At 41.0% G+C, this 25,603-nt stretch overlaps 1 protein-coding gene across 8 annotated transcripts in view; it reads right to left on the bottom strand.

Moving 5' to 3' along the window:
- The window catches only part of C19H3orf20 (chromosome 19 C3orf20 homolog), a 78,103-nt gene extending 52,524 nt beyond the window's left edge, over positions 1-25,579 (bottom strand). For 5 of the 8 annotated variants that reach the window (XM_077857704.1, XM_077857707.1, XM_077857708.1 and 2 more), the window contains exons 1-6: positions 24,697-25,579; positions 15,607-15,663; positions 14,708-15,228; positions 13,835-13,972; positions 8,464-8,583; positions 7,691-7,699 (exon numbers count right to left, since the gene is read on the bottom strand). In XM_077857704.1, coding sequence (XP_077713830.1) covers positions 7,691-7,699; positions 8,464-8,583; positions 13,835-13,972; positions 14,708-15,167 — 727 coding nt within the window. In that variant the 5' untranslated portion in view covers positions 15,168-15,228; positions 15,607-15,663; positions 24,697-25,579. Of the gene's footprint in view, positions 1-7,690; positions 7,700-8,463; positions 8,584-13,834; positions 13,973-14,707; positions 15,247-15,606; positions 15,664-24,696 lie in introns of all 8 variants that reach the window. The other 3 variants (XM_077857705.1, XM_077857709.1, XM_077857706.1) reach the window with 3 other exon arrangements.
- Positions 25,580-25,603: the final 24 nt, after the last annotated feature.

Genomic DNA, 25,603 nt, shown 5'->3' with positions numbered 1-25,603 from the left:
GTAAAATTAAAACTCTTACTCATTAAACAATAACTCCCATTCCACTCCCTCAGCCTCTGGCAACTACCACTCTACTTTCTGTCTTTATGAGTCCAACTACTCTAAGTATCTCATATAAGTAGAGTCATATAGTATCTGTCTTTTTGTGCCTGGCTTATTTCACTTAGCATAATGTCTTCAATGTTCCTCTGCATTATATCATGTGTCAAAACTTCCTTCCTTTTTAAGGCTGAGCAATATTCCACTGTGTGGATAGGCCACATTTTCTTTACCCATTTATCCACTGACAGACACTTGGGTTGCTTCCATGTTTCAGCTATTGTGAGTAATGCTGCTACGAACATGGGTGTGCACATATCTCACTGAGATCCTGCTTTCAATTCTTTTGAGTATATACCCAGAAGTGGAATTACTGGATTATATGGTAATTCCATTTTTACTTTTTTGAGGAAAAGCCACAGTTTTCCATTCCAGCCACACCATTTTGCATTCCCACCAGCAGTGTATAAGCATTCCAGTATCTCTATATTCTCTCCAACTCTTGTTTTCTGGTGTTTTGTTTGTTGTTGTTGTTTTTATATAGCAGACATCCTACTGGGGATGAGGGAATATCTCATTGTAGTTTTTGATTTGCATTTCCCTAATGAGTGATGATGAACATTTTTTCACATGCTTGTTTACCGTCTGTATATCTCCCTTAGAAAAAAGTCCATTCAAATCCTGTGCCCATTTTTGAGTCAGGTTGTTTCTCTTTGCTGTTGTTTTTAGAAGTTCTCTATTTGGTTTGAATTATAATTATAGATATATTATTTGCAAATACTTCCTCTAATTCTGCCTTTTTACTCTATGGATAGTATCTGTTGATGTACAAAATTTAAAAATTTTCACAAAGTCCAATTTGTTCATTTTTTTTGTTGCTGTACCATATCCAAGAAATCATTGCCAAATCCAGTGTCATGAAGCCTATGCCCATGTTTTCTTCTAAGAATTTTATTGTTGTAGGTCTTGTATTTAGTTCCTTGACCCATTTGAGTTAATTTTTATATGTATTATTAGATAAGGATCCAATTTCATTCATTTGCATGTGGAAATCCAGTTTTCCTATGCTAGTCATTGAAAAGACTGAATGTCCCATTGAATGGTGTTAGCATTCTTGTCAAAAGTCATTTGACCAATATAAATAATAGTGAAAGGGAATATAAGGGAAGGGAGAAGAAATGTGTGGGAAATATCAGAAAGGGAGACAGAACATAGAGACTCCTAACTCTGGAAACAAACTAGGGGTAGTGGAAGGGGAGGAGGGCGGGGGGTGGGGTGAATGGGTGACGGGCACTGAGGGGGGCACTTGAGGGGATGAGCACTGGGTGTTATTCTGTATGTTGGCAAATTGAACACCAATAAAAAATAAAGTCATTTGACCATATATATAAAGATTATTCTTGGGGGTCTCTATTCTAATCTGTTGGTCTATATGTCTATCTTTATATGCCAGTAACACACTGTTTTGGTTGCTGTATCTTTGTAGTAAGTTATGAAATAAGGAAATGTGAGTCCTGCAATTTTGTTCTTTTTCAAGATTGTTTTAGTTCTTTGGGGGCACTGAGACTCCACATGAATTTTAAGAGGAGTTTTCCTATTTCTGCAAAAAAATATCATTAGGATTTTGATAGGGACTGCTTTGAATCTGTAAATCCTTCTGGATAGCATTAACATTTTAACAATTTTAACTCTTCCAACTCATAAACATAGGATATACTTCCATTTGTTTGTTTTTTTCTTTAATTACTTTCAGTAATGATTTGTAGCTTTCATTGTACAAGTCTTTCATTTCCTTGGTTAATTCCTAGAGTATTTTGCTCTTTTTTTCTGCTATTGTAAATGGAATGTTTTTGTAATTTCCTTTCCAGAGTGTTGTTTGTATATGAAAATGAACTGATCCATGTATTGTTGTATCCTGCTACTTTGATAAATTCATTTATTCTATTGGGTGCAATATTTATGGCTTTCTGTATATAAGATCATATTATCTGCAAACAGATAATTTTAATTCTTCCTTTCTAATCTGAATGTCTTTTATTCCTTTTCTTGTCAATCTTGCTATGGCTAGAACTTCCGGTTCTATGTTGAATAGAAGGGGTGTAAGTGGGCATCTTTGCCTTATTCCTGATCTTAGAAGAAAAGCTTTCAGTCTTTCACTATTATGATGTTCGCTTTATGTTTTTCATATATGACCATGTGAAGGTAGTTTACTTCTATTCCTAGTCGCAGAGTGTTTTTTTTTTTTTATCATGAAAGAGTGTTGATTGCCAAATACTTTTTCTGCGTCACTTGAGATGATTGTATGTTTTTTTTCCCCCTTCATTCTGTGATTGAGTTTTGTGTGTTGAACCACCCTTGCATTCCAAGAACCTGCTTGGTGTCATGGTGTTAAATCCCTAATGCGCTGCTGAGTTGTGTCGCTAATATTTTGTTGAAGATTTTTGCATCAGTGTTCATAAAGAATATTGTCTGCAGTTTTCTTTTATTGTAATGTCTTTGTCTGGTTCTGATATCAGAGTAAAGCTGGCCTCACAGAATGAGATGGGAAGTGTTCTCTCTTCTTTTTTGGGGAAAGCTTGAGAATGATTGTAATTAGTTCTTTAAATGTTTGGTAAAATTCACCACTGAAGCCATCAAATCTAGGGCTTTTTATAGTTGAGAAATTTTTTTTTAAGATTTACTTATTTATTTGAGAGAGAGTGTGCATGTGTGTGTGTGAGTGCCAGGAGGGACAGAGAGCGAGACAAGCAGACTCCTGCCAGGTGGGGAATCGATGCAGGGCTCAACCACGGAACCCTGAGATCATGACCCATGCTGAAACCAAGAGTCAGATGCTCAACTGACTGAGTCACCCAGGCACCTCTTTGTTGGAAGAGTTTTTATTACTGATTTAATCTCCTTAGTATTCATAGGTCTACCAAAATTTTCCACTTCTTCTTGATTTAGTCTTGGTTGATTTTGTGTTTCTAGGAATCTGTCCATTTCATGCAAGTTATCCAATTCTTTGGTGTATAATTGTTCATTGTACTCTCTCATAATCCTTTTTATTTTTATAGAATCAGTGATAGAGTACTCACTTTCAATTCATTTTAGTTATGAGTCTTCTTTTTTTCTTAGTTTATCTAGCTAAAGTTTTGTCCATTGTGTTCTTTTCAAAGAATCAACTTTTGATTTCATTGATTTTCTCTATTTTTTAAATTCTCTTATTTCTCTCTATTCTAATCTTTATTTTTTCCTTTTCTAGCTTTGGTTTTAGATTCTTTTCCTAGTTCTTTAAATTGTAAATTTAGGTTTTTAAGTTTGATGTCTTTCTTATCTTTTTTTTTAAGATTTTATTTATTTATTAATGAGAGACACACGGGGGCGGGGGTGGCGGGGGGAGAATGGCAGAGACACAGGCAGAATGAGAAGCATGCTCCATGCAGGGAGCCTGACATGGGACTAAATCCCAGGTCTCCAGGATCACGCCCTGTGCTGAAGGTGGCACTAGACCAGAGCCACCCAGGCTGCCCATCTTTCTTATCTTTTAATTAAGTATTTGTGACTGTAAATTCCTCCTAGTACTACTTCTGTTGCATCCTGTAGGTTTGTAGCATCATATATGATGCTCTCATTTTTTCATTCATCTCTAAGTATTTTCTAATTTCTCTTGTGATTTCTTTGTTAATCTATTGGTTGCTTAAGAATGTGTTATTTACAGGGCACCTGGGTGGCTCAGTTAATTAAACACCTGACTCTTGATTTTGGCTCAGGTCATGATCTTGGGGTTGTGAGACTATGTGCTGTGTCAGGCTCTGTATTCAGCATAGAGTCTGCTTGAAATTCTCTCTCCCTCTCCCTCTGTCCTTCCCCCTGCACTCTCTCTAAAAATAGATAAAATCTTTAAAGAATATGTTATTTACTTTCCACAACTTGTTTTTTTCTAGTTTTCCTTCTGTTATTGCCTTCTAGCTTCAACTCATTGTGGTCAGAAAAGATACGTTGTATGATATCTATCTTTTTAAATTAATTGAGATAATCTATGGCCTAACATATAACCTATCCTGAAAAATGTCCAATGGCACTTGAGAAGAATGTGCATTGCTCTTGTTGTTTGTGTTCTAATTGGTTAATTGTGTTATTTAATTCCTCTATTTCCCTACTTTTCTTCTGCCTGGTTGTTTTTCCATTATTAAAAGGGTACTGAAATTTCCGACTATTACTGTAGAACTCTCTTGTCTTTATTCTGTCAGTTTTTGCTTCAGAGAACTATATATTTTATGCTTCAGATATTTTTATGGTCTGTCATTAGGTGCATTAAATATTTACACTATCTTCTCATATTGAAACTTTTATTAATACACAGTGTCCTTTGTCTCCTGTAGCTTTTTTAAAATTTAAAGCCTATTTTGTTTGATACTTGTATTGTAACCCCTGCTCTCTTTGCATAGAATTTCTTTTTCCATCCTTTCACCTTCAATGGGTGTCTCTGGATCTCAAGTGAATCTCTTATAGATAGCATATCTTTAGATCATGTGTTCTTATCCATTCTGCTGATCTCTATCTTTTGATTGGAGAATTTAGTCTATTTGCATTTAAAATAATTACCAATGAGGGACTTCTACATTGTACTTTTTGCTTACTATATGTCATATGACTTTTGCCCCTCATATCCTGCAATACTGTTTTCTTTATATTGATTGTCATGAAAGGTTTAAATTCTTTTCTCATTTGCTTTTTTGTATATTCTATAGGTATTTTCTTTGTGGTTACAATGGGAATTACATTTAACATCCTAAGGTTCTAACACTCTAATTTGAATTTTTACCAGCTCAAGTTCAGTAATACACAAAAACTCTCCTCCTTTACAGCTTCATCCCAAACCCTTTCAGTCATCATAAGATTATATCTTTATATGTTATGGGCACCAAAACATAAAATAACAATCTTTTAAATGTATTAGTCTTTTAAATTACATAGAAAACAAGATTTGTAGTTACCAACCAAAGTTACAGTAATACTAGATTTTACACTAATTATTTTTTCTTTAAATGTATTAGTCTTTTAAATCTTGTAAGAAACAAAAAGTGCAGTTACAAACCAGTTACAATAATCTTAGCTTTTATAATTGCTCATGTCTTTACTTTTATTGAGATCTTTATTTCTCCATACAGCTTCAAGGTACTGTCTAGTGTCCTTTCATTTCACCTTGCAGAACTCCCTTGAGCATTTCTTGAAGGGTATGTCTAGTGGTCATGAACTCCCTTGGGTTTTGTCAATCTGGGGAATTTTTAATATCTCCCTCACTTTTGAAGGACAGTTTTGCTGAAAAAAGGATTCTTAGCTGACAGGGTTTTGTTTTTTTTTTTAAGATTTTATTTCTTTATTCATGAGAGATACAGAGATAGAGATAGAGATAGCTAAAGACAGAGATAGAGATAGATAGAGATAGAGATAGAGATAGACAGAGAGAGAGAGAGAGAGAGAGGCAGAGACACATAGAGGGAGAAGCAGGCTCCATACAGGGAGCCTGATGTGGGACTCAATCCTGGGTCTCCAGGACCGGGCCCTGGACTGAGGGTGGCGCTAAACCGCTGAGCCACCCTGGCTGCCCTGACAGGGTTTTTATTTTCCCTTTAAACACTCAGAATATACAGGCCCAGTGTCTTGTGGCCTCCAAAGTTTCTGATGGGAAATCTGCTGACAATCTTATTGAAAATTCCTTGGATGTGATGATTTACTTTTCTCTTGCTGTTTTCCAGGTTCTCTGTCATTGTCTTTAGAAAGTGGTTATACTGTATCTTGGTGTGGATCTCTTTGAGGTCATGTTACTTGGTGTCTGTCAAACTTCTCCGATGTTTATACTCACATCTTTCACCAAGTTTGGGAAGTTCAGCCAACATTTCTTCAAATATTCTCACTGTCCCTTTCTTTCTCCTTCTGAGCCTCCCACAATGTGCATGTTGTTCTCCTTGATGGTGTCCCACAGGTCCCTTAGACTCCATTCATTTAAAAATATATTTTTTTTCTTTCTGTTCTTCAGATTCAATATTTCAATTGTTGTATCTTCAACTTTGCTTATTCTTTCTTCTACCTGGTAAAATCTGTGGGTGGCAATGTTTTGTGCTAATTGCACTTATTTTCATAGTTATCCCCCTGTGGCAGGTGTTAGTTGGAATAAGAAATGGTGACATGAAATTGTGGAGGTGGCCCTCCATGACTGAAATTCCAGAGGCATCTATTCAGGATCACATGTTTCTAAGCCTCTGCTACCCACCCAACTGAAGCCACATGCTCTCCCTTAATATATGCAGGCTCAACTTCATGCATGAAAATTGGTTCTAAGCCAAACCCACTACTTAGGCCCCAACTGAGCCCTGAACACTTCAGAATAAAGTCTTCCTCACTGTCAGCAAGTCTTGGGGTTTCTGGCTGGTGCTTGGATACCATCTCTGGTATCTGCCACTATGAGTGGCTCCTGGTCCCTTACACTGCTTCTCCTGCCACCAAAGACCAGAGACTTGGCTCTGAGTCCCAGCTAGCAGCTGGCTGACCTCCTGGAAAATCTTCCAGTCTGACCATTCATGTCTGGCTTGGCCCTAGGTGCCTTGGGTCCTTGAGGGTGACAGCCTCTTGCACTAACCAGGAACCATTGTTAACAGATTTCTCTCAGTTCTCCTTCTATAATGTTGGCCTACTTTCCATAAATAGCTGTTGTTCCCTCAGGGAGTAGGCTCAACTCCTGAAGCCTGTCTGCTCCAAGTCTGCCTGGCCCTAGAACTGCAAAGGGGGCAGTTGGTAAGGTATGATAGCAGATGTGTATGAACAGATAGCAGAGCCTAATATCCAAGTGGACTATAACCATAATAACTCTACAATATGTCCAAACTGGAAAAGTTTTTAGAGTGAAAGTGAGCATCATTAATTGTTATGTCAGGAAAATAAAAATAAATTGGGACATTCCTGTGCAAGATGGGTCACATAGTTACATATAAACTATTAGAGAAAGTTAATCATCCATTCTAGCATGCATGTGTGAGACTAATTTCCAAATATCTCAAGAACCTATAAAAAATGCAGCACCATGAACACACATCTAGTGAGAACAATGCAACATCATGACAAATCACATCTCGGTGGGGTAGCAGAGTGAAAAAACAGCCAGACAGACAAAGAGACCAACAGAAGGCATCATCCTCAGGGTCATTAGGAGGGAAAATCATGAAATCACTGTGTATCTTGAAGATACTTTGTTTTCTCTCAAAGGGATTGTGTTTAATTATGGCCAGTTTGGGAATGGATATAATAAAACCAGGAGCACATAAAGTGGGATGCTAGAAACAATGCTGTGGGTTACTGAGAGAAAGCATATCAACAGAGGTAAAGGAACTGTGGAAATGACACGGGGCAGCTGAGTCTACTCCAAGCAAGGGAGATGAAGACATCAGCTCCATTAGGGAAGGTATTCTTTGTCTTAGAGTCCACATGTGTAACCCCAGGATTTAGGACAGTGAATGACAACCAGCAAATGCTCACTGAACATTTGTTCACTGACTGAAAGGATATAGGGTCAGCTTGATATGGAGAATGAGGCTTGGAGGAAAGCAAATCACACGGCCAGCCAGGGGCAGGGTCAGAAATAAAATCCAAACGTCTCAACTTCCAGCCTTACCTCCAGTGTCTGTGGAAGTCAATTAGACAGTCTTTGAGCATTCCTCCTTTATGTTGATCCTCCCACCACCTCTTTGCAAATATAGCCCTCCCTCATCTACCCCATTCTGCCAACTGCCATCACGGGTGCAGGTAATCAGAAGTTCCATAAGACCTTGCCCTGCTCTCTCCAGCAGCAACTTCTTTCTCCTCTGAGCTTTTGGCTGCACGATTGCTGCTATACTGTTTGGCCTCGTCTACCACCTCTTTCTTTCTGTTGTGTGTCTTCCTCAGTGGAAATAGCAGGGCCCTCTATTCTCTCCTTCCTGCATGAACTGGCCCAACTGGGACATTCTGTTAGGTCTGGTATCCAAATACCCCTCTGCAGATACTAGTTGCCCCACTTGGTGTGAGTAGGAGCAACACAGATCTCTCTCTGAGTAATGCAGATGAGTTTGGGTTTCTGAGGGGTGCAAGATATGGGTTTGATAGGGATGTTGTTCCAGGTGAACCAGGGACATGTTTACATGATATAATGCGAATCACATCCCCACGAAGGGAGGGCACATAAACAAATTATGAGCCTGCATTATGGAGTGACTGGGTTAAGAGGTGTCAAATTGTGTGGTACATATATGTCAGTAGCTTCTACCAATAGCTGGGAGAGCCATAAATCCTTCCAATCAGAAAACTAAGTCAAACCATCTCATCAACCTACCTTGGGAATCCTCTATCCCCCTCTCCAACTCCACCCCCAAAGATGGGTTAAGAGGTCTTGATGGGATCCTCTATTACCTGTTTTCTTCTTAACATCTCTTCCAGTTGAGAGGGAAAAGCTTAGACAGCCAGTAGAGGACTCATAGACAAGCTGGTAAGGTGAGTTCACTCCTATGGCTGGAGTGTTCATAGAGGAATCTGGAAAGGAACACAGATTTTTTTTTTAACCAAAAATATAATATGGACTTTTTATTCTAGTAGTGTGGTAGAGTAGATATTTATTTAGATATTCTAAAGTGCCCTGGTTGTTACAAAACAACCAGATCTTGGAAGAAAAATACTTTTTAATGCATGAGCAGGCTCAAAGTAATTAAGGGAAATCATTAAGATTTCTTTCTACAGTACCCCGTCCCCCACGCCACTACAATATCCCTTAAAAGAGAAATGACTCCCTGCTCCCCAGTGCAGGTAACAGGAAGCAACAAGCACAAAAGGCCATGGTATTACTGTGAGGGCAAATGCAGATATATGTGCAAAACTAGGTGGAAAGAATAAACATTGGGCCAACTATTCCCTTATCCAAGGCACAGAAATCAGATGCTTCTTCAACAGATCAATCCCTTGCAGAATCACACTGTCACATGTAGAATCATTTGATATTTGACCACCAATTTAGTACCTGTGGGGCTCCTGGGTAGCTCAGCCACTTAAGCATCTGACTCTTGACTTCAGCTCAGGTCTTGACCTCAGGGTCATGAGTTCAAGCCCTGCATTAGGCTCCATGCTGGGTGTGGAGACTACTTTAAAAAATTAGCACCCCCATCATGAATGGAAAATCTTGATCATACTTACATAAACCACATCAAATCATTTGCTCATTCTTCCCCCCAAACATGGTCATTTCACTGGTTAAGCATGAAATTGTTAGGAAATGTCAGGCACTGTGAATGTTTATCACAGGTCAACCAAATTCATAAAGAAAATGGCAAACTTCACCTCTTAAATAGGCAAAGACTATAACCAAAAACTGGATACTGGATAATGCACACACACAAACAATACCCTTTGCTAGTGACCCAAAAGTTGAGATCAGAACAACTTTCAGTACTTTCTAACTTAGCAGAAATGAACTAACAACAACCAATACTGGTAAAGATGGGATGAAACTGGTCAACTATCCTGGTGTAGACAAAATCCATCTAGAAAACAGTATTTAGCAAGAGCTGTAAAAAAAAGCAAAAGTCATGCAAAATAAGTCAACAGGGTTTGAATCTTCTTTTTAATGCCCTGTGAGAGCTAATTCAAGTCCTTCTAGGATCAAATACCTTTCCAAAAGAAATGGATCACTCCTTCATTTGCACTTTGTTGGTTAGGTACCCACCACCACCACCACCCCACACTAGGCTGGTTTATTTTATTATTTTTTTAAGATTTTATTTATTCATTCATGAGAGACACACACACAGAGAGGCAGAGACATAGGCAGAGGGAGAAGCTGGTTCCCTGCGGGGAGCCCGATGTGGGACTACATCCCAGGACCCCAGGATCACACCCTGGGCTGAAGGCAGATGCTCAGCCGCTGAGCCACCCCAGCGTCCCTCTAGGCTGGTTTAAAGAGAGCGACTGGAACAGACATGCCAACAAGTGAGAGCTTCCCTAGGGAGTGTGCTGGCATACTCTGCTGATGCAGCAGGATGCAGAAATCATCAAAGCCTCTCCAGAGTTCAGCTTAGCTCTCTGCAAATTCTCCTCCACTTAGATTGACCACAACCCACAAGGCACACAGCAAGTTACTGTATCACAGGTGAAAGCCTGTGATCCTGCAAGAATACTCAAACACCTTATGAAGTGAAATGCTAATGGTGACAACCATTTCCTCTTATAGGTGAGGGGACACTATATTCAGGTAGGAGAGCACCATGGGAAGGTGTGAGGGTGAGCAGTTGGGCCAGGTGGGACGTTCCTATTCCTGCAACAGACCATCAGGCAGTGTGCCCCTCCAAATGAAATGGATCTCTAAGCTCTAAGCAGAACACAAAGTGCAGGAATCCAAGTATGCTGGTAACCATCTGTGTAAATAGTTACAGCAGAGTTAGAGAGCCTGTGTTAATAGGGCATAGCTGACCCTAAACAGAATGGGCACAGAGGAAATTCCCATAAAACAAAGACCTCCAGTAGTTCATGGTAAATAGTGGGGGGGAGGGTGGGGGTGAGGGGAAACCCACTGGAACTTGATATGAGAGAAGAAAAACAAATTCAATGCTCAAAAAACAAACCAATTAAAAAATGAGCAGAAGACATGAACAGACATTTCTCCAAAGACACCTAGATGGCCAACAGATACATGAAAAGATGCTCAACATCACTTATCATCAGGGAAATGCAAATCAAAATCATGATGAGATACCACCTAACACCATTTAGAATGGCTAAAATCAACAACACAGGAAACAACAGGTGTTGGCGAGGATGTAGAGAAAAAGGAACACTTGTGCACTATACACTTATCATGATGAGCACTGAGTAATGTACAGAATTGCTGAATCACCATATTGTACACCTGAAACTAATAGAGCACTCAATCACAGCAGAATAGGTTAAAAATAGCAGAAAAAATTTAAAAACTAATAAAGTGTAATAAAAGGAAAAAGAAAAAAGCATACTAAGATTGAGGCTCAAAAAAGGAATGAGAAAACAAAAGTTATCCAAATAGGGGCACCACGGTGGCTCAGTTGGTTAAGTGTCCGACTCTTGATTTGGACTCAGGTCATGATCTCAGGATCATGACATAAAGCCCACGTTGGGCTCTGCTCTGAGCATGGATCAATTTGGGATTTTCTCTCCTCCACTCCTTTTGCCCCTCTCCCCACTCACATACACTCTCAAAAAAAGTTATCAAAATAACTTTCTTTTACCTTGTATTCAACAAAAATTTGTTGGTATTGTAAACATGCACTAATTCTTTTTTTTTTTTTAAGATTTTATTTATTTATTCATGAGAGACACAGAGAGAGAGGTGCAGAGACACAGGCAGAGGGAGAAGCAGGCTCCATGCAGGGAGCCGGATGCGAGACTTGATCCTGTCCCGCAAGATCATGCTCTGAGATAAAGGCAGACGCTCAACCGCTGAGCCACCCAGGGGTCCCATCACACACACTAATTCTTAAAAGCAATAAAAATGACGGTCATTTTTGTGAGGTGGGGTGATTTTCTTTTTTCCTGAATGGTTGTACAAGAGCGATAAAACAGGAGTTCCTTCATATTGCCTTTGCAAAAGCATCCAAGGGCTTTAGCTGCTTTGCTTTTTAACCCTTTGATACCCAAACCATCCTTTCTCCATAAAGTCACTGCTCCAGACAATTTTCCTGTCTCCAGTAGCTGACTAGTTTTGCTCCACTGAGCCATCATCAGAGGCTCTGCGTGGGAACTGAGTAGCTTTTCAACATTATTTCTACTGGCTTCATGAAATTCCACATTTTTCCCCCAAGGATGGCAATTTTATTGTGTAATTTATTTGTACTGAACATGTATATTATCAGATGTTTAACCTCTGACCATCAAGGGAAGCCTGACAAACATCCAGTGGACATGGAGAGATGCTAGTGGGAATGGATTTTACAAATGAGGGTGAGTGGTTAGGAGATAAAATTTTTTACTTTTCCCCACAAAACCGCCTACCAGTGAGGATGAGTTTTAGCCATTCAAAACGAACACAGGTGACCTTTGAACAACATGGATTTGAACTATGTGGGTCCACTTATACGTGAATTTTTTCTGATAAATACAGTAAGTACTGTAAATGTATTTTCTCTTGGGATTTTCTTAATAACATCCTCTTTTCTCTAGCTTATGTTAATGTAAGAACACAGTATAGCACATATACGTACAAAGTACGTGTTAACCAACTGTTGATGTTATCCGTAAGGCTTCTGGTCAACAGGAGGCTATTAGTAGTTAAGTTTTGGCAGAGTCGGAAGTTACATGTGGATCTTCAACTGCTTGGGCGGTCAGCACATGTTGTGCAAGGGTCAACTGTACTTATATCTATCACACTCAAGAGATACATTAGATACAACTGAATCACCATTGTCTTCCAGACCCCCTCCCCCCACCCCTCTCCAGAGCTCACGTCTCCAACTTTGCATCTGGCATTTCCCTTCATGCTTTTTTACTTGCACTCTGCATAATGTACTCATAAGCAATATATTACTTGTGTTTTTTAGAATTTTATTTAAGTAGTATTATACCAAATGTATCCTTCTAGAATTTGCTTTTATTTGCTTAACACTATTTTTTGAGATTTATCTATATTGATATGTGTGTTTTAGTGCTTGTTTCATTTTGTATTTTTTTCCTTTTTAATTGAAGTACAGTTGAGATTCAATATTAGTTTCAGAAGTGCAATATAGTGAGCCCACGTTTGTGTACATTACAAAATGCTCATCACAGGGGTGTTTTGCCTGCTGACTTGGTGGAGTGCATGACTCTTGAGCTTGAGGTCATGAGTTCGAGCCCCACGTTCGGTGTGAATATTACTTAAAAAAATATGTTGGGGCACCTGGGTGGCTCAGCGGTTGAGCCTCTGCCTTTGGCTCAGGTGGTGATCCTGGCGTCCTAGGACCTAGTCTCATATCAGGCTTCCCGCAGGGAGCTTGCTTCTCCTCTGCCTATGTCTCTGCCTCTCTTTGTGGCTCTAATGAATAAATAAATAAATAAAATCTTTAAAAAATATATTTTAAAAAATGCTCATCACAATAAGTGTAGTCACCATATAAAGTTGTTACAATGGTGTAATCTATAGTCCCTATACTGTACAAGTGCTTGATTTTTACTTCTCACTATGTTCCATTGTCTAAACAGACTATAAATCATATTTCTCCTGTTGAAGGACATTTAGGTTGCTTCCAATTTTATTTCCCTTTGCCGTTCTAAACAGTGCTACAATAAACATTCTGGGACAACTTGTACCTGTGTGCCACATGTGCCTCTCAAGTGTGGCCAGGGGCCTGCTGTGAACCCACACCAGGCCATGATCAGATGAGCATGGAAATTAAGAGTAAACATTTAGAAAACTCTGTGGAAATTTGACATTCCTGTGACATCATATTTTTGAAAAGATTGGCAATTTTATACACTGGTCCTTCACCACAGATAGTTTGAAAGGCACAGCTGTAGGGAATGACCTAGAAGAGAAATTGCTGGGTTGTAAGATGCTAGAACATCTCCCGTCTTGCAGATACCATCAAACTGCTCTGCAGGGTAACTGCACCACCTTATATACTTACCTGCAGCATTTGAGGATCTCTGTTGCTCCAGGATCTTTCTGTTTGAGAACCCACCTCAACTCTTAGGGATGTCAAATGTTTAAAATGGGGATTTGACTCTCTATCTTGCATTCTTATTGGCACTATTTGAACTTCCACCTAAGGGCTGAAGCTTGGGTACCCACCTTTCCCAAACTGTCCAACACTCTGACCACTTCTCCCAATTGTGCCAATCAGGTAGTCAAAAGCCATCTCCTTGGCATTGAGGTGGAGGAGCTGGCTGGCCTCCACAAAACGCCTTGTGATGTCCAGGGGATTGGCACCTAAAAAGAATCATTGAAGTAACTCATTTTTTTCCTAGTGCAGGGCTAATGCTTCCAGAAAAGGATCTCTGTAAATACCCCAGGAAATTAGGGTAGAGGGAAGACCCACTCCTAGGGTAAGCAAGTATGAGGGTCTTCCTCATGGAAGGGTCTCAAACTCTGAAGACTTGTCAGGTGGCATTTTGCTCTCTGCCCCCCCCCCTTCTCTCTTCCTACCCATAGGCCAGGGTACTGATGCCATTAGCATCTAAAATAACATCTAGAAGGCTCTAGAAGCATCTAGAAGGCTCAAGTACTGGTAAGCATCTATCTCTCCTCCTTGATCTTGGGGTTACACCCTTACCATGGATGGTCTTCCTAACCACTAATCGGCCCTCTCAATTTACCTCCCTCTTCATGGGTGCTGCCTCTCTCCACCTCTGCATCATTTCCACAAACTCCACCCTTCAGTACCTCTGGCCTCACACTGTTCTCCAAAGCCTACCTCTTCCAGTCTGGACTCAGCAACATCGGGGAAATGGGAGGAAAACATGGAGAACAGAAGGGGTGAGAGGATGACTCTTGAGAGGGCTATAGGAAGGGGTTTGATTCCTATAGCAGACCCGTGGCTGCCACCTATCCCCAGCATATCCTTATATACCTGTCTGGGGTGGCTGTGGTGGACACACACATCAGTCTGGGCAGATCCTTCCAGGCTCAGAAAAAATGGAGAAGAATCTGGCGAGCCAGCCTTACCAGACACGGACTCCACCATGGCCTTCATCTTCAGGGCGAGCAGCTCTGTCAGCAAGTGAATGGACTGCCGCTGGAATTTGTGCAGGGTCTCCTGGCCAGAGTGCACCAGATAGCCATGGGTGGTGAACTTGGCTGGCCCGGTGGGCAGCAACTGTGGCGGTGGTATTGCTGGTGGTGCTGGCTTCTTCTGGACAGGGACCTGCATGGGGGCTGATTCCATAAGCACTGCGGGGGGAGCTCCAATGCTGATCTCCAGACCCATGATGTCAGATGGGGTAGGCACCATGGGGTCGGCAATAAGCTCCTCCCAAGTGAACTCAAAGATGTTCCTGATGCCCTTAGGTACAGAAATGCCTGCGTTCCGGCAACTGATGAGCAGTTTGGAGATGCGGGCCAGGAGCCTGGGGGCCGAGGCTGTGTATTGCTGGTACAGTTCTCGGTTGCTCTTGATGTCATTCATGTTGCTACAGTATGCATACTGCTAGGTAATACTGTCCATCTCGGACCAGATGGACCTGCAGCTATAGAAAGTCAAAGCCCTTGAGAGGTGAATGAGAGTGACAGTTCTTACCTAAGGTGAAGCCTTGGAGACAGACAATATGGAAGTGCTGAAATGGCCTTTACAGGTCATTGAACCAGCGGGTCCTATCCAGGAAGGATAAGGAAATAACTGATGGCTCCTCATACAGTAGGGCAAAGAGATGTCCCTCTTCTTCCCTTTTATTCCCCAAGACAGGATCAGATAAGCCCACATTAGTGGGTGAGTTTGGGAAGGGCCTTTGGAATGACTGGATTCCAGAAATGGTTTCAGGGACAGTTATACAATTTGAGACCTCTTGGAGGAACCCTAGGTGCTGGAGGAGTGGAAAGGATAGGAAAGGAGAAAGGTTCCACTGTACCTTTTATAGTTAGAGACCTGAGGGTGGAAGATCTGCTTGTGGTCTATTAATAAAAACCTGCAAAAACAAAAACAAAAAACATTTTATTGGCTCTCTGGAGGAAGGTGATGTGGAAGTTCCAGGTGGCAATGCAAGGATGGGCATACAATTATTCAACATGAACATCCAAGGGCAGACAGAAAAGAATGAGGAGAATAAATTTTCTCAATTCAATGATTAATATTTGCCACATTTCATCAAATCAAGTTTTGATGTAATTGGTTATAAGATATACCATCTTACAAGAAAGAAAAAAATCAATGTAAGATGCCATTGACCGTAAGACATATCACAATTTAAGAGATGTTAAAATGGAAAAAAATGCATACCTTAAAATCAGTGAACTGTAATAAATATTTTTCCCCATTTAAAAAAAAATTTCCCACTTTAATAGAACTTCTTGAGGGCTCTGAGTCCTCATCAAGTAGACATATATGGGTTAGCAAGCAGATCAGCATACTCGTGTCTGGGTCAGCTGAACACCATTAGGTACTGTGGTGGTTTTTAACCTGACATACTTCTAAACTGTGTTTTATTCTTGTCTTCTTAATACATATCAAAAATAGACCACTGGTTGAAGTGAGGGAGTGTGAAGAACAATTTGGTAAACACAAAAATGGCCGGGAAAATCTGCAAATAGACTTGTAGAGTTTTGTAATCAGATCTGAAAGTTTCATTTATCTGATCAAAATGAACCCCAGAAGGACATTCTTCAGTAATATATCAATCTAAAATACATTGGCAATAATGTAAAGTCACTTCTTGATGTTGAATTACACAAAAATGATGATTTATTTCTTTTCATTTCTGCTGGGCTGTGTAAGAACATGAGCCTCTGCAAAAGATGCTCAAGAATCCAGAACACAGGGGTGCCTGGGTGGCTCAGTCAGTTAAGCATCCAACTCTTGGTCTCAACTCAGGTCATGATATCTTGATTCTGGGATTGAGCCCTGTGTCAGGCTCCACTCTCAGTACAGAGTCTGCTTGTCTGCTCCTCCCTTGCTTATGCATGTGTGCATGTTCTCTATCTCAAATAAATAAATAACTTAAAAAAAAAAAAAGAATCCAGAACACGTAGGAAAGGCTGACCAAGGGAAGCGTAGGGTAGAAGAGGGTGGGGTCCACCCCCATCACCTTTGCTGGCATTTCCATGCAGTGTAGGCCAGTTGCCCTGTTGTGTGCCTTAAATGGCCCCAAAAGCACACTAGTAGTATGCTAGAGGGCCTAGTAATGTCGGCCCTTAGACCAGAGGAAGGACTGCTGGCCCGGCCTGACAATTCTTGTTACCACAGCCTTCCAACCGTCAATTCTACCTTCCATCCTGACAATCACTCCCCACAATGTCCATGGTGGTCTTCTCCTGCCAGACAATCCTCATTCTTTCACCTCTCAAAACTGTATCCTTTGGAGCCACCCCAAGTTCACCCCTGGGGTGCACCACCAGCATTTACAGAGCAAGTTAACAGGCACCATCTGCTGTGATCACCCTGGGGTGAGATTATTATCTCTCCCGTGTCACTGATGAGGAATCAGAGGCTTAGGGAGACAGAGCTCCAGGTCAGGTGGGAGTTGCCTATGTGTTGACTCCTGGCACAGAAGCTTTCCAAACACAGTATGATTTCCTCACAGCCCTTAAGCTGCTCCTGCCCATCTATCAGCAATAAAACCTCTAAGGAACAAGAGTTGCACAGAGCAAACCCTTTTGACATCCTGGTTTGCAGATAAGTGGCTTCCCAAGTCTATTTGCCTGCCCCCTGGCATCCCTATTTCTCAGCTTTGGAGACTCAGAAAAATACTTCATATTTAAGATGATAAGTCTGCAAGACAAAGAAACCACTCAGAATCTCAGTCATCTGGGCAACCAGCCAGAAGGATCTGACCCTGACCAAGAAGGGCAGGATTTTTTTTTTTTTTTTTTTTTTTTTTTAGCCAAGGACTCAAATGAAGAGAAGACAAATACAGTCCTTGAAATCTTAACTGGTCTGAGGAAATTCCCCTCATCCCACCCCTACCAGTTCATTTCTTTTGAGGTTAATTTTGAAGAGATGTCTTACAAACAGATAAAGACCTTTTAAAGCAGTTTTATTGAGATATAATTCACATATTATACAGTTTGCGCCTTTTAAAGTGTACAATGGTTTTTAGTATATGCAAAGCTGTGCAACCGATACCACTATCTAATTTTAGACCATTTTCATCACCTCCAAAAGAAATCCATTAGCAGTCACTCCCCAGCCCCCCTTCCTCCTAGGCAACCACTAATCTAGTTTCTCTATAGATTTGCCTGTTCTGGGCATTCCACATAAATGAAATCACACACCATGTTGTCTTTTGTGACTGGCTTCTTTCACTCAGCATGTCTCCAAGGTTCATCCATGTTGAGCATGTATCAGTTAGGTCATTCATTTTTATGGTAGAATAATAACCCATTATGTGGATATACCACAACTTATTGATCCATTCATTATTTGGTTGACATTTTGGTTGCTTCCACTTTGGGGGCATTATGAATAGTAGTACTATGAACATTCATGTACAGGTTTTTGTGTGTACAGATGACCTCACCAAGATCCTCCTGAGCGTACATCTAGGAGTGGAATTGCTGGGTCATATGATGACTCAGTGTTTAACATTTCAAGGGACTGTCAGACTGGTTTCCAAAGTGGCTGTACCATTTTATAGTCCCACCAGCAATATAGGAGAGTTCTAATTCTCCCATGTCCTTGTGAGCACTTGTATGTCTTTTTGATTCTAGAGCCGTTCTAGAGGGTGTGAAATGATATCTCACTGTGATTTTGATTTGCATTTCTCTAATGACTAATGATGGTGAGCATCCTTTTGTGTGTTTATTGACAAATTCATGACTTCTTTGGAGAAAAGTCTGTTTGGATCTAAAAGCTGTTTTTTTTTAAAGAAATGTCATTTAAAATTAAACACTGTCATATATTTATATTTACATTTACATTTAATTATATATAAATATTACAATAATCAACATAAATATTTGTTATATTTATAATTTATATTTACCTGTATTTTAAAAATATTTTTAATTAATTTATTTATTTACTTGGGAGGGGATGGGACAGAGGGAGAGGGAGAGAGAAAACTCAAGCTGACTCCATACTGGGCACAGAGCAGGACACAGGGCCTGATCCCATGATCCCATCATAACCTGAGCCAAAATCAAGAGTCAAACACTTAACTGACTGCACCACCCAGGTGCCCCAAACTGTATTTATTGCCATATATTTATCTCTTCAAAATTCAGCTAGAGGTGCCCCTGTGCCTAAATCCTACCTATGAGATGAAAGTAGAGTTGCTTGGTAGGGACCTGAGACATGATTTTTAAAGGAGGCTACCTTCATGGACAGAACGCTCATTCTTTCCTCTCAAGCTACTCTCTTTCCTTTCATATGGAATAGATTTGGCTGCAGCTCCAGTAGCCATTTAGAGCCATGAAATGACCTTGGGGAAGGAAGCTATGCACTAAAAGTGGCTGAGCAGAGTGACAGAGCCTGGGCTCCTGATGATACAGTAGTACCCCCACACTAGCACTTGGCCACCTACTTCCAAACTTATTTTACAGAAGAGAATGAACCCCTTTATTTAGATCTCTGTCCTTAGCAGTCAAGTGTGATTCCTGACTGACCACCAGCCATGCTGAAACACCATCCCACCCTTCGTTCTATGTATCCATTTTTATTCTGTCATTGGTTTTCCATCACTGAGACATGGGCCTTGTCCTCAAACAGCTCAAAGCTTAACAAGCAGGGCAGCCCCGGTGGTGCAGTGGTTTAGTACCACCTGCAGCCTGGGGTGTGATCCTGGGGACCCGGGATCGAGTCCCACGTCAGGCTCCCTGAATGGAGACTGCCTGTGGAGCCTCTCCCTCTGCCTGTCTCTGCCTCTCTCTCTCTGTGTCTCTCATGAATAAATAAATATTTTAATAATTTAAAAAAAAGCTTAACAGGCAGATCAGACTTACAAAATTAACTTATAGACAAATATGATAAGGGTCACACTAGAGAAAAATGTACAAGGGCTGTGAAAACCCAAAGAAAAAGGTCTAATGGAAGTAGAACTGAAGATGGTTATAAAAGATGAGCAGAACTGGGCCACCTGGGTGGCTCAGTGGTTGAGTGTCTGCCTTCAGCTCAGGGCGTGATCCTAGAGTCCTGAGATCGGGTCCCGCATAGGACTCCCTGCATGGAGCCTGCTTCTCCCTCTATGTCTCTGCCTTTCTCTGTGTGTCTCTCATGAATAAATAAATCTTTTTTTTTTTTTAAGATGAGCAGAAGTTGCCATTCTAGGCAAAAGGAAAAGGATGTGCAAGGGAGAAGAGGCATTTAAAGCATGGTGGGCTTAGAGAACTGCAAAACACATCAGTATGACTGGGGTCTGTGGGAAAGTAGCAGATGGAGTTGGAAAAGTGGCCTTAAATCAGATCGCAAAGGGCCTTGTATATCATGCCAAAGAATTCGCAAGTGTTGTATGATCAAATATTCAAATGTATGGTCTCAAATCACTAGTTGTGTGCCATGTGGTAAATCTCTGCAACTGGACAGCAGGGGCCAGGTTTTCTCTCCCTTTTATAGTGTCAATATTACTAAATACAGTGCTGCGAAATACCAGAAACTGAAAAATACTAGTGGCATCAAAGTCACATGAATAGCCTCACAGACCCATGCAGATGGCCATAAGCAAAGTTTCAAGAAACACCTCCCATAAAGAATGGAAAAGATTGCATGAGAAGTTTATAAAGCATATAGAAGATGACAACAGGCCCGGTGCCGCCTTCATTCGATTTGCTGCCTGGTTGTTCTGTCCCAGAGGACAGATACAAGGGGAGAAACACTCAAAGCTACAATGACATGTCAGAGTGCTTTCTGCAAGGGAGAACAGAAGCCCAGAGAAGGCAGCGTGGCTGGGCAGCTAAGAGCTCAGGCAACCTGACTCCGAGCCTGGCATTTGATCTGTGTGAGAATCTCAGGGGCCCTAGTCTCCATCTCCCAGGACAGTGAGGATTAAGTGAGGTGATGCATGTACAGGGTTGGCGCAATGCCTAGCACATCAAGTGCTCGGTGGATGCTAAATAGAAAAAGGAAATTATCTGGAGTGGTCAAAGAAGGTTGTGAAATGGAAATGACAGAAAATGCCCAGAAACAAACTGACTAGCAAACAAGGAGAGGAAGAGCCTTCCAGGTGGTGGGCAGAACACCTGCTCAGGGTGGAGGCTCTAAACTGCCTGGCAATTTTGGAGAATGAGAAGCAGAGCATGCTGTGGGTTAGTGTGGGTTGCGGAGGGGCCAAGCACGGGAGGGGCAGTAGGGGTCAGTTGTGAAGCAATGAGCCTGGACCTCATCCTGCAGGTGATGGGAAAGCATGGAAGGAGTGCAAGCAGAGGCGACATCTGTATTCTAGAGTGCTCCTCCCAGAGGCTGCCAGTGCGGTGGGCAGCGGGCGGTGTAAGCAGCCAGGTGCCCTAGGGATTCACCAAGGGGAGGAGCCGCACCTACAGCACTCTGAGTTCTGCCTACAATGAGGAGGGACTTCCAGCCTTGATGCACCCAGAAGAGTACTTAAAAAGCACAAACACAACAAACTGCCAGGGGTGCAGTGGAGCACAAGTGGAACAGGAGTGAAAAGTGGGAAAATTCTGAACAGGATATAGGAAAAGCAAGTGCACATAATCAGAAGGAAGCTGAGGGGTAAAATTTGGCACAGGTTTTTTTTTTTTTATTTTTAAAGATTTTATTTATTCATGAGAGACACAGAGAGAAAGGCAGAGACACAGGCAGAGGGAGAAGCAGGGAGCCCGATGTGGGACTCGATCCCAGGACCACGGGATCACGCCCTGAGCCAAAGGCAGACACTCAACTGCTGAGCCACCCAGGGGCCCTTGGGCATAGGTTTAGAAGAAAAGAAAATGGCATCCTTCCTTCCCATTACTGGCACTGACCCAAGAATGTTTTTTAGAAGTGCGTACAGCTGGTGGCTTCTGGGTGGTTTAGTCGGGTAACGGGCTGCCTTTTGGCTCTGCTCAGGATCCCAGGATCCCAAGACAGAGCCCCCTCAGCAGGGAGTCTGCTTCTTCCTCTCCCTCTATCCCTGCCCCTCCCCGCCCTGCTTGTGCACTTCTCTCAAACAAAACAAACAAACAAACAAACAAACTTTTTTTTTTTTTTTAAGTACATAACAGGGCAGTCCGAGTGGCTCAGTGGTTTAGCACCACCTTCAGCGGGGGCCTAATCCTGGAGACTCGGTATCAAGTCCCGCGTCGGGCTCCCCGCACAGATTTTGCTTCTCCCTCTGTCTGTGCCTCTGCCTCTCTGTCTCATGAATAAATAAAATCTTAAAAAAAAAAAAAGTACATAACAGCACACTCAAAAACAAAATTAAACTTAGCTCTTTCAGGTCATCTGGTCCTGGCTTTCTTTGCTATTATCTCTAGTTTCTGGCTCTCTACGGTTTTAATCAGAAATGCTTTGATAAAGACAGCAGAGCAGATGTCACTGCGTGCCTGCAGTCTGTGAGCAAGCCCAGCTGTAGGCTAGGACAAGCATGAAGGTGAGCCCTCACTCAGCGCACCAAAGAAGTGGAGATGAGACTAGGAAATTTAGCAGACACTGCCCTTTCTGTTGCTCAGTATATAAAGCATGTTCTGGACAGATGCTTGAATTCTCTACGCAGATGAGAGGAAGAAAGAAGGTGAGCTAGATAGAGCAATCATCTGAGAGGAAGGGGGAGGCATTGCTTAAAATTAAACTTAACTGCCTACCACCAAGGAAGGTTTACACAGGAGACTGGAGCCTCAGGGTCACTCACTCCTCATCCTGGAGCAGAATTCACTTGCAAATCACCTGCATCCTCTACATGGGAGATTTATCAAGGCATCAAGGGCCCTTATTAAGGTGGCCCTTATGGTTTCCCAGCAAGGCCCACCAAGAAACATAAAAAAACGATCATCCCTTTGACCCAGTGATCTCACTTCTGAAAGTAATGCCCAGAGGGACGGTTTAAAAGGGGGAGAGAGGTACTTGGATACAGATCTATGCTGGTTGAGTCCAAAAAAAGATGCTTATAGCTTCTTCTTTCCTAATACTGAAATACTGCAGCCAACCAACAACTGAGGGTTAAATGATGTAGATTTGATGAACTATTAGGCAATTAAAAATTTCTGAGCAACTCAGTTTTAAAGATGTTATTTTAAAAAATGGTATGTTTACACTGATCACACATCCCTTAAATCTTGTGCAAATCCTAACTGGAAGTAGAGATATAGAGCCTTTTCTAAGGTAAAGATGGATCTTGCAAATTATGAAAAAATGCTCAACATCCCTAATTATCAGGGAAATTGAAACCACAATGGGACATCATCTCACACCTGTTAGAATGACCACCAAAAAGATAAGAAATAACAAGTGTTGGAGAGAATGTGGAGAAATTGGAACCGTCACACACCGTTGGTATGCAGCCACTATGGAAACTAATTTGGAGGTGCCTCAAAAAATTAAAAACAGAATTACTATATAATCCAGGAACTCCACTTCTGGGTATTTATGCAAAGAAAATAAAGCCACTATCTGGAAGAGATATATACACCATGTTCATTTCAGCATTATTTACAATAGCCAAGATATGGAAGCAACCTAAATGTTTATCAATCGATGAGTGAATGGATTGAAAAATGTGATTTTTATATATAATGGAATATTACAGAGCCACAAAAAGGAAATCTTGCCATTTTCAACAGGAATGGACCCTGAGGGCATTATGCTAAGTGAAATAAGTCAAAGACAAATACCATATGATCTCTTATAAGTGGAATCTCAAAAACCCAAAAAACTAAAAAGCCAAGCCCACAGAAACAGAGAACAGATTGGTGGTTGCCAGAGGGAGAGGATGGGGGTGAACAAAATAGGAAAGTGAGGCAAAACTGCAAGATTCCAGTAATAAAATAAACAAGCCATGGGGGTGTCATGTACAGCATGGTGACTACAGTTAATACTGTGTATTGCATATCTGAAAGTTGCTAAGAGAGTAGATCGAAAAGCTCTCATCACAAGAAAAAAAATTCTCTATGTATGGTGATAGTAACTAGACTTACTGTGGTGATCACTTTGTAATATATACAAACATCAAATCGTTAGATTTTACAAATGAAACTAATCTATGTAAATTAAACCTCAATAAAAAAAATAGTTTTTGGAAGAAAGACAGTAAATCCTGGGTCCGCTGCAAAGACAGCAAAGACTTGTCTTGGACAAGTACTTTTCTTGGACATTCTTGGGACCTGGGAGAACTGGGCTGTGACCAGTGCCTATTTTTGTGTTTCTATTTTTCATAAACAACCTTGAACAACATGTGTGGAGAGGTGTGCAGCAGGGAAAGGGTCACTGAGGGATCAAGTCTCTAAAACTAATGTTCAAGTTCATGGTAATTGCTGATAACCATGAGAAACAGAAATAGAAAACGTACCCCAGTGAAAATATCTGTTACCACCAGGCAAAACTGCCACCAGTTGAGCTTTCAGAGTTAGGAAGAATGTGGCAGTTAGAAATGTGGTGAACTGGGTGATGGGCATTAAGGAGGGCACATGATGAGATGAGCACTGGGTGTTATATGTTGGCAAAATGAATTTAAAGAAAAAAGAAAAAAAGAAACATGGTGGAGAAAGAAGCTATTTAAATTGAGAGTGAAAAAGAAGTAATATTTCTGACTGAACAAACACGCATTTACCATGTATGTGTATATAAATGCAGCCCAGGATTTAAGAAACACGGTAACAGATCAATACTGGGCCAGAGTGACAGGTTTTCACTAAAACACCTTGCTTCATTAATTTTCCAGTTTTTCCAGGCAATAATCTACACCTATCACATCATTCTCCCCCCACTCCCAAACATTAAGCTCGATGTCTAGATCCTACGCTAACAAAATGCCTCACCGAGGCAGCTCACAAGGGCTGGGTGAGAGGCCCAGGGGGTTGATTCATTTTCTCTCAGTTTTCAGCAGGTCAACAAATTCTTTCCGATTATCATCACTTACCTTAGCCATATAGTTTTTTACAGGAACTGCTTGACATATAACTTAGTTCAATTCACTGGCTGAAAAAGAGACTAAACACATATGGCGTGGCTACTCTGTGTTGTACTAACTGTAAAGACCAGTACCCACCCCTGTTCCAAATTCCAAATTCTACTGCCTCATCTCTATGTCACAACAAGGTTAGCTGAAAACCATCTTGCAGGCTGCACTGAGGCTTTAGGAGGAAATAAATGATCCCACAAATCTTTGGTAAATGTATGGCTAAACATAGCAGGAATCTCATGTATATGGATTTAAAGTTTCTCCTTCGGGAATTTTGCAAGCAAACAAAATGATTTATTTAGCCAATTCGAAGGAACTGTATCAAAACAAAGGCCTAGAGGAAAGATTACAATGAAAGCAAACAATTCAAAGCCATTTCTGATCCAAAACATTTCCCTTAGCTCTACAAAGATATGAGTAAGGTGTGGTCATGTTTTCTGACAGGAGAGTTCACCACTGCTTGCCTCCAAGGTTAAACACTGGTATAAGAACATCTTGAATGCTTAATGCATGCCTTGAAGAATGTTTATCAATCCTTCAGTTACTAATGTGGGGATTATATGTAGTTAGGCCATAGGGCATATTTAAAAAATAAATCATTCAGAGTTGTGCTATCCAAGACAGTAGCACTAGCCTCAAGTCTTCTGAGCATCTGAGATGTGGTTAGCATGACTAAGGCAACTAAAATTGTATTAAGAATTGCTATTTGATTTGGTTACTGGAAAACTTAGAAATGTTTGTGTTTGGAAAAACCCAGGTGTGTGAATATTTTTCACTGTATATTCTAGGAAATATAAACACAGATCAAGTATTCCTGATGAAAATTTAGCAACTGAATTTAAATGTATCATCAGTGGATATACAG

This window comes from Canis aureus, chromosome 19 (genome assembly GCF_053574225.1).
Source record: "Canis aureus isolate CA01 chromosome 19, VMU_Caureus_v.1.0, whole genome shotgun sequence".
Taxonomy (NCBI): domain Eukaryota; kingdom Metazoa; phylum Chordata; class Mammalia; order Carnivora; family Canidae; genus Canis; species Canis aureus.
Note: the sequence above shows the minus strand (reverse complement) of the source record. Positions and strands in the feature narration are given on the sequence as shown.